Source organism: Loxodonta africana, chromosome 24 (genome assembly GCF_030014295.1).
Source record: "Loxodonta africana isolate mLoxAfr1 chromosome 24, mLoxAfr1.hap2, whole genome shotgun sequence".
Taxonomy (NCBI): domain Eukaryota; kingdom Metazoa; phylum Chordata; class Mammalia; order Proboscidea; family Elephantidae; genus Loxodonta; species Loxodonta africana.
Window position 1 is genome coordinate 63,455,803 of NC_087365.1, and position 9,659 is coordinate 63,465,461.

At 52.4% G+C, this 9,659-nt stretch overlaps 1 protein-coding gene across 1 annotated transcript; it reads left to right on the forward strand.

Moving 5' to 3' along the window:
• Positions 1-4,835: 4,835 nt before the first annotated feature.
• On the forward strand, positions 4,836-9,520 carry ABHD16B (abhydrolase domain containing 16B). Its single transcript, XM_003421779.4, has one exon. It carries the CDS (start codon positions 6,578-6,580, stop codon positions 7,988-7,990), a length of 1,413 nt encoding a protein of 470 aa, XP_003421827.1. The 5' UTR covers positions 4,836-6,577; the 3' UTR covers positions 7,991-9,520.
• Positions 9,521-9,659: the final 139 nt, after the last annotated feature.

The following is a 9,659-nucleotide window of genomic DNA, read 5'->3' on the forward strand; positions in this document are numbered from 1 at the left end:
CAAAGGCAGTAAGGGCTATCATGGTAGGAAAAGCCACATGGAAGCCATTAAAACTGCCCCTACCTGGGAAAATAGTAAACCAAAAGGAAAATCACATTCCTGAAGGGGTTGCAGCGATTACTGCCACCGCCAAGAACTTGAAGGATGCAAGGGTGGCGACCTCTGCCGCTTCCCACTAGGCTTGCCTGCTTGGCCCACGTGAAGAAAAGATGGTGGATCCTGGGGAATGACAGCGAGTCAGGGAAGCTGAGCCAGACGGTGACCCCCCCGCAGCTGCTGCTTCAGATGCGGTTTCGTTGGGTGAGCACATGGCGCATCCCCTGCGCCTGGTGCGCAGCTGTCGATCCGACTAACGCCTTGTTCTCCACAACCGTTTGGAAGGACCACCAGAAGCAGTCTGCGTTCAGCGGGCAAGACCAGCAGTGCGGCTTCACCGTCCTCCCTCAGGGGTGTGTAAGCTCTCCAGCCCTGTCCTAATTTAGTCCACAAGGACTTCAATCACCTTTCCTTTCCACAAGATGTTACACTGGTCCGTTACATTGATGACATTGTGGTGGTTGGACCTAGTAAAAAAAAGTAAGAAAGTGTCAATAATTTTGGACTCATTGATAAAACTTTCGTAGGCTAGAGGGTGGGAAATTAATCCTCCAAAAATTAAGGCATCTTTCATAGTGAAATTTTTAGGGGGCCAGTGGTGTGGAGCATGTCAAGATATGCCTTCTAAAGTGGGGAAGTTATTGCATCTGGCCCCTCCCATAACTAAAAAGGAGGCACAATGCCTGGTGGGCCGCTTTGGATTTTGGAAGCAATGTATCTTTCATTTGGGTGTGCCACTCAGGCCTATTTATCAAGTGACTGGAAAAGCTTCTCATTTTGAGTGGAGCCCAGAACAAGAAAAGGCTCTGCAACAGGTTCAAGCTGCCATGCGAGCTGCTCTGCCACTTGAGCCATGTGATCTGGCTGATTCAATGGTGCTTGAAATGTCAGTGGCAGATAGGGATGGTGTTTGAAGTTTGACAGGCCCCTATTGGTGAATCACTGCACAGACCCTTAGGATTTTGGAGAGAAACCCTGCCATCTTCCGCAGATAACTATTCTCCTTTAGAAAAATAGCTTTTGGCTTGTTACTGGACCCTGGTAGAGACTGAACGCTTAACCGTGGGCCAGCAAATCACCACGTGGCCTGTCATGGATTGAAATGTGTCCTCCAAAAATATCTGTCAACTTGGCTAGGTCATAATTCCCTTGTATGATTGTATGATTGTCTACCATTTCATCTTCTGATGTGAGTTCCTTATATGTTGTAAATCCTATCAGTACGACGTAATACAATGGACTAGTAGCAATTACACCGCTGAGGTCTACAAGATTGGTAGTGTCTTAAGCCAATCTCTTTTGAGATATAAAAGAGAGAAGTGAGCAGAGAGACAGGGGGACCTCATACCACCAAGAAAGCAGTGCCGGGAGCAGACTGCATCCTTTGAACCTAGGTTCCTGCGCTGAGATGCTCCCAGAGCAAGGAAAGACCGATGACAAGGACCTTCCTCCAGAGCCAACAGAGAGAGAAAGCCTTCCCTTGGAGCCAGTGCCCTGAATTTGGTCTTCTACCCTTCTGGACCATGAGAGAATAAGCTTCTCTTTGTCAAAGCCATCCATTTGTGGTATTTCTGTTATAACAGCACTAGATGACTAAAACACAGCCTGAGCTGCCCATCATAAGCTGGATGTTGTCTGACCCACAGAGCCATAAAGTCAGATGTCACAGCAGCACTCCATCATTAAGTGGAAGTGGTATACACGGGATCGGGCCTGAGTAGGACCTGAAGACACAAGTTGCATGAGGAAGTGGCCCAAATGCTCATGGTCACCATTTCTGTCACATTACCTGCCCTCTCCCAATCTGCACCTATGACCTCGTGGGGAGTTCCTTATGATCAGTTGACTAAGAAAACTTGTGCCTGGTTTACAGATAGTTCTGTGCCATATGCAGACACCACTCGAAAGTGGACAGTGGCAGCAGTACGGCTCCTTTCTGGGACCTCCCTGAAGGACAGCGGTGAAGGGAAGTCCTCCCAATGCGCAGAACTTGAAGCAGTGTACCTGGTTGTTCACAGTTCTTGGAAGGGGAAATGGACAGATGTGTGAATGTATACTGATGCATGGGCTGTGGCCAATGGTTTGGCTGGATGGTCAAGGACTTGGAAGGAACATGATTGGAAAATTGGAGACAAGCAACTATGGGGAAGACATGTGGATAGGCCTCTCTGAGTGGGCCAAAGAAGTGAAGATATTTGTGTCTCATGTGAATGCTCATCAAAGGGTGACCTCAGGAGAGGAGGATTTTAACAATCAAGTGAATAGGATGATGCCTTCTTTGGAAACCTGTCATCTTCTTTCCCTAGCCGCTCCTGTCATTGCCCAACGAGCTCATGAAAAAAGTGGCCAAGGCGGCAGGGATGGAGGTTATTCATGGGCTCAGCAACATGGACTTCCACTCACCAAGGCCAACTTGGTTACAGCCACTGCTGAGTGCCCAATCTGCCAGCAGCAGAGAACAATACCAAGTCCCTGATATGGCACCATTCCTTGAGGTGGTCAGCCAGCAACATGGTGGCAGGTTGGTTACATTGAACTACTTCCATCATGGAAAGGGCAGCATTTTGTTCTTACTGGAATAGACACTTACTCTGGATATGGATTTGCCTCCCCTAAATGCAATGCTTCTGCCAGAGCTACCATCCATGGACTTAAAGAATGCCTTATCCACCATCCTGGTATCCCACACAGCATCGCCTCGGATCAAAGGACTCACTTTGTAGCAAATGAAGTGTGGCAATGGGCTCATGCTCATGGAATTCACTAGTCTAACCATGTTCCCCATCATCCTGAAGCACCTGCTTGATAGAACAATGGAATGGCCTTCTAAAGACACAATTACAGCACCTTGCAGGGTTGGGGAAATGTTCTCCAGGAGACTGCATATGCTCTAAACCAGCTCCAATATACGATGCTGTTTCTCCCATAGCCAGGATTAATGGGTCCAGGAATCAAGGGGTGGAAATGGAAGTGGTACCACTCACTATTACCCCTAGTGACCCACTTGCAAAATTTTTGCCTCCTCACAAACCATAGATTGAGATTTACTGCTGGTTTGAACTTTTAGTTCTGATTTGATTCAATTATCCCATGTAGAATTAGCCTCTGTGTGGTAAGGCAGAGAAAGAAGTGGCTGGAGGTAAGAGGCCAACTTAACATTTCTCAAAGGCCATCCTCCAGGAAATTGATATTTCAAGAACATAGACTCCAGGCACAGAGAGAGTATGTGAGTTTTGTGATATGCTTTGTGATTATTTAGTACACTTGTCCATGTCAAGGCACCTAATAAAACAATTGTTTAATGAAAAAAAAATTTATTTTTTTTTGCTTCCTGTCACAGTGACTCTATGCTCTGCAGTTCTAGAGGCCTTAGTTCTAAAGGAGGAATGCTCCCACCTGGAGACACATCACTGATTCCATTGAACTGGAAGTTAAGAATGCCACTTGGCCACTTTGGGCTCCTTAAGCCTCTGGATCAGTGGGCTAAAAAGGAAGTTACCATAGTGGCTAGTGTAATTGATCCTGATTACCAAGAGGAAATCGGATTGATATTACATAATGGAGGTAAGGTCTGGAATTCAGGGGATCCCTTAGGGTGTTTCTTAGTACTACCATGCCCTGTGATTAAAGCCAATGGAAAACTACAGCAACCCAATTCCGACATGACAACTAATTGTCCAGACCCCTCAGGCCCACCAGGCAAGTGACCAGCTTGTTGAGGGTAAAGGGAATGTGAAATGGGTGGTGGAAGAAGGTAGCTCTAAATACCAGTTATAACCACGTGAGCGGCTGCAGAAATGAGAACTGTAATTATTGAGTATTTCTTCCTTGTATGTGTGCATCAGATTTTTTTTTTTTTTTTACTTAAAGCATAATAAAAATTTAAAAAAAAAATGGAAAGGGAAGCAAGTGGGGCGGGTGGGGGGAACCTCATACCACCAAGAAAGCAGTGTGGGGAACAGAGCGCGTCCTTGGTCCCGGGGTCCCTGCAAGGAGAATTTCCTAGTCCAGGGGAAAATTGATGAGAAGCCCGACAGAGAGAGAAAGTCTTCCCCTGGAGATGACACCCTGAATTTGGACTTTTAGCCTACTTTACTGTGAAGAAATAAATTTCTGTTTGTTGAAAAATATATATATTCTTGTTTTATTTATTTATAAAATATAAAAACAGGGTAGTGTGTTTTCGGTTGTACTTGTGTTAGTTGTATCATGTTGGGTGCCAAGTATGACTTTATAATTGTCTTTATTTAGAAGTTATGTACAGCTTAAGGAGATGTGTACAGGTGCCAAGTTGACAAGGTTATGGCTGTGTGTCAGCTTGGCTGGGCCATGGTTCTCAGTGGTTTGGCAGTTATGATGCAGTTTGGCAGTTATGTAATGATGTAATCATCTCCATGATGAGATCTGATATAATGTATTCACCTCCAAGATGAGCTCTGCTATGAGCAGCTGTCTTGGATTGAATTGTATCCCCCAAATATATGTGTCAACTTGGTGAGGCCATGATTCCCAGTATTGTGTGGTTGTCCTCCATTTGCGATTGTAATTTTACGTTAAAGAGAATTAGGGTGGGATTGTAACACCTTTAGCCAGGTCACATCCCCCATCCAATGTAAAGGGAGTTTCCCTGGGGTGTGGTCTGCACCACCTATTCTCTCTCAAGTGATAAAAAGGAAAAGGAAATGAGCAGAGAGGCGGGACCTCATACCACCAAAAGCAGTGCCAGGAGCAAAGTGCGTCCTTTGTACCCAGGGTTCCTGCACAGAGAAGCTCCTAGTCCAGGGGAAGACTGATGACAAGGACCTTCCTCAAGAGCCAACAGAGAGAGATAGCCTTCCCTTGGAGCTGATGCCCGAATTTGGACTTCTAGTTTACTAGGCTGTACGAAAATAATGGAGTTGACACCCTGAATTTGGACTTCTAGCTTACTAGAAGAGAAAATAAATTTTTCTCTGTTAAAGCCATCCACTTGTGGAACTTCTGTTACAGCAGCACTAGGTGACTAAGACGGCAGGCGGTTAGCTTCCTTGGGGGTGCGGCCCACATCCAACATATATGAAATTTCTGGCAAAGCTTGCTAGCTTTTGCTCTGCTCTGGATCCTGTATCTGGCTTGTCATCATTTCATCTCTGGTTCTTGGGACTTGAGCCAACAGCCTGCTGTCTTACCTGTTGATGTTGGGATCATCAGCTTCTGCAACCACATGAAGATGCCTCCAACCTGACACCTGACCCACGGACTTGGGACTTTCCACCCTCTACAATCGTATAGACATTTCCTTGACATAAATCTCGGTATAAATCTGTCTATATATATATGTGCTTCCCTGGTTTTGCTTCTCTAGGGAACTCAGCCTAAGACACGTGGTATTAACATTTACAAGTTTCAGGTCTGGGGCAGCTATTGAGGGAGCCCTCTAAGTCCGGCCTCCCCTGGTGCTCTCCCTTCAGGAATGTGGCGGTGTCCCCTTCACCTTCACTGGGTTTGAGCTTTGCTGTGCAGAAGAAATGGGAGAACCAGCCATGGCCCTCCAGAAAAGAGGAAGGTGTAGCTTGCAGGGTGGTTTAGGTGGGAGGGGGCTTTGGACCAGGGTCTGAAAAAGAGGAACCCTGACCAGGCAGGACCCACCTGGAGAAGGTCATTGCCGCTACTGGCGCAGAGAAAAGCGGATCCAGGAAAGACGGGGGTTTCCATCTTGTGCTCACCCCCTTTCTTGGGAAGGAAAGTGTAGAAGGTGAGGGCAGCAGACCTGAGTTCAGCTTGGGGACCCTGGCCAGGCCAAGACCCTGGCGCCCCCCCCTCCCCGGGATGATGCCACAGGGTCTGAGTCCCTGGTGCTGCTCCCCAGCATAGGGGTGGGGTGGAGGTCAGAGGGGCACAGCCACCTATGTGCAGGGAAGCTGGTGCCCCAGCCCACTTGGGGTGTCCAGGGTATTCTTTGTAAACTCTCAACAACCTGAACCCCAAAGCAGCTTTTTCCTGCTTCAGGCTCCCCTTCTTACCCAGTGGAAGGGTAAGCCCTCCACCCAGGCGGAGGTCCCAGCTGTCCGTTTCTGACCTGCCTACTGATCTGCCTCCCACTTAAGGAGGAAGGAGGTGGGTGCTGCTCAAGGCAGGGGCGTAGGGCTGGAGGTTGATGGGAGGCGGATCAGGTAGAGCCCAGGGAGGGTGTGGCCGCCGCAGGGTCTTGGGGGAGGGGCAGAACTTGGGGTCCAGCAGGCCTCTTCCCCCAGCAACAGTGACTCACAAAGCTGGCCTGCTCGCCTGGATCCCGCCACCCCACCCTACCCCGTCGCCCATGGAAGGCACAGGTCACAAAGGCCACGAGGGCCGAGCCTTGAGGAGGCGTGCCCTACGCCAGCCCTGAGCGGTGTTTGCCCCTGCAGCCGCTCTCTGGGCCGGGCCTGGGCCTCCCGCGGAGACCCAGGCCTGGCAACTGGGTGTGGGGGCTTGTGTGCAGCGCCCCGTAGCCTCGGGGCCCATGTGTGTCATCTGCTTCGTGAAGGCGTTGGTGCACGTGTTCAAGATCTACCTGACCTCCAACTACACCTACAATTTCCGCGGCTGGCCGGTGGACTTCCGCTGGGATGAAGAGTGCGCCACTGGCGGGGGCGGCAGCGGGCACCGAGCATTGACGTGCGCCGCAGCTGCGGCGGGCGTATGGCTGCTGCAGGGCGCGGCGTTGGGCGAGGACACGCCAGGGCGGCCGCTGCACGCTGCGCGCAGCCAGGCACAGTGCCTCCTGCAGCAGATCCGCGAGCTGCCCAGCCAGCTCGCCAGTTACGCGCTGGCCCACTCGCTGGGCCGCTGGCTGGTGTACCCCGGCTCCATGTCCCTGATGACCCGCGCGCTGCTGCCGCTGCTGCAGCAGGGCCAGGCGCGCCTAGTGGAGCGCTACCAAGGCCGACGCGCCAAGCTCGTCGCCTGTGATGGTAACGAGATCGACACCATGTTCATGGACCGCCGCCAGAACCCGGGCAGCCACGGCCGCGGCCTGCGCCTCGTTATTTGCTGCGAAGGCAACGCTGGCTTCTACGAGATGGGCTGTCTGTCGGCGCCGCTCGAGGCTGGCTACTCGGTCCTAGGCTGGAACCACCCAGGCTTCGGGGGCAGCACGGGAGCGCCGTTTCCACAGCACGACGCCAACGCCATGGACGTAGTGGTCAAGTACGCGCTGCATCGCCTGCACTTCACGCCTGCGCATGTGGTGGTCTACGGCTGGTCCATAGGCGGCTTCACGGCCACCTGGGCCACCATGACGTACCCAGAGCTGGGCGCGCTGGTGCTCGACGCCACCTTTGACGACCTGGTGCCGTTGGCGCTGAAGGTCATGCCCCACAGCTGGAAGGGGCTGGTGGTGCGTACCGTGCGCGAGCACTTCAACCTCAACGTGGCGGAGCAGCTGTGCCGCTACCCGGGGCCAGTGCTGCTCCTCCGGCGCACGCAGGACGACGTAGTCAGCACCTCGGGCTCCCTGCGCCCCCTGCCGCCCGGCGACGTGGAGGGCAACCGCGGCAACGAGCTGCTGCTGCGTCTGTTGCAGCACCGCTACCCGGCTGTGATGGCGCGCGAGGGCCGCGCGGTCGTAGTACGCTGGCTGCGCGCCAGCAGCCTGGCGCAGGAGGCCGCCTTCTATGCACGGTACCGCGTGGATGATCAGTGGTGCCTGGAGTTGCTGCGCTCCTACCGCGCGCGCTGCGAGGAAGAGCTGGAGAACGAGGAGACCTGGGGGCCGCACGGGCTCGCCTTTCCCTGGCTAGTGGGCCAGGGCCTTAGCACGCGGCGACGCCGGCAGCTCGCGCTGTTTCTGGCTCGCAGGCACCTCAAGAACGTGGAGGCCACTCACTGCAGCCCGTTGGAGCCGCAAGACTTCGAGCTGCCCTGGGCGCTGTAGCCGACTTTCTCTGTGACTCCCATGTTCGCGCACCCACTCTCCTTCCCACACCTCAGCCCGTAAAGCTGGCCCTGTCTGCAGATGCTGGCAGGGATTTCTCTCAGGGAGGTGGTGTCTGGGGAGAGGGGAGGGCAGTACACAGATTCCTGTGGGCCTCTCTTTTGGGAGGGCCTTCTGCCCTTCTTCCTTCTGTTCTTCCCTGCTCGCCCTTTCCTTCTTCCTACCTCTTCCTCCCACACTTTTGGACGTCCCAGTTTGTGCCCAGCACCTAAAGGGAATGCAAAAATTAACCTGACCCAGTTTGACAATGCTGTGTGATGGGTGCTTTGATAACCACAAAAGGACAGTGGGAACTGGAGCTGTGGGGAGGAGCCCTGAACCTTGCCTGGTCACAGGGACACTTCTGGAAACGCACCAGCTTTGTGTTTAAGAGTGCATGCAAGTTACCCCAGCTGTGCAAGGAATGCATTTTGTAGGTTTTTGCAGCCAGTTTGATATTGCTGAGTGTTAGGACCCTCTCCCCACCTCCACACTCCTGGCATCTATGGGATGGGGTTCACGGCTGTGCCACAGACTTGGAGGGACAGGTATACGCAGTGGCCTGTCCATACAGGGCTGCAGTTGCACCCGCACTGACCACTTGTTCCTGGCATTCCTGGCACAGGGACCCAATACAGATGAGACAATGCCTCTGCTCGACACCATCTGTGATTTATTCACTTCTTTGTTGTCTACCCTTAACTGCATGGAGCAGGCACTATCAGCTGTCCCTGTCGTCCCCCGCCCCGGGACAGGGCCTGGCCAGGACAGGTTGAGCAAGCATTTTTGAAATCAGTGAATCTAAAAAGGCCAGTGGAGTAGGCATAGTACTGGCAGCACTACAGCATGGGGAAGCACCTGGGCCTGTGAGAGCAGAAGAGGCACCTACAGGGCCTGGGATACCAGGAAGACACCTGCCCCGAGGAGCTAGCCAGGTGAACGGAGGGGCGGGCTTTGATGCAGAGTGGCCAGGCTGTAGTCTGAAGGGGAGGGTACAATCCTTAGGGTCCAGATCTTAAAGGGTCTGAATACCATTTAAGGACATTCTTCAGGGACAGGTAGGAACCAAGGAAGGGAAATCAGAAGACTTGTTCTAGCAGAGCCACGTTTTGGTTATGTGCCTCTCATCTGGAGTCACTTTGTGCTGGAAACTGACTCAACTCCCTTCAACCAGCTGTGTAAAATGGGCACAGTGCCAGGCCTGGCTCACAGGACTGCTGTGAATAGGGTCAGCCAACACTGGGGTGACCTAGCGCAGGGCTGGGCATCATGGGAGAAGGCTTCCCTGCAGGGTGTCTGTGCCCATGGAATTGGCGCCCACAAGGCCAGTGCCAGAGTGTGGACCTGGCAGAGGAGCACCAGACCAAAGGAAGTCAGATGACTTCCAGCAACCAGGTGTGGGCAGCCTGGCGGTTCAGTTCTTTTCCTGGGCAACCTCCATACAATAATACAAGAACAGACAAAAAGAGAGGTGGGAAAAGAAAAAAAAAAAAAAAAAAAGACTAGGGGGCGAGACGCTGATCCTAAAAGTGAGGAGGTCGAGTCTCGGAGAGGATCTCACAGAGTCTGAGTTGTCATGACCATGGAGGCGCGTGAGCCTAGACGCCCGTGTTGTCAGTTGCTGCCGAGC

What these genes read in the sequence shown, in the direction of transcription:
- ABHD16B (XM_003421779.4), top strand. Translation starts at nt 6,578, where the DNA reads ATGTGTGTCATCTGCTTCGTGAAGGCGTTGGTGCACGTGTTCAAGATC.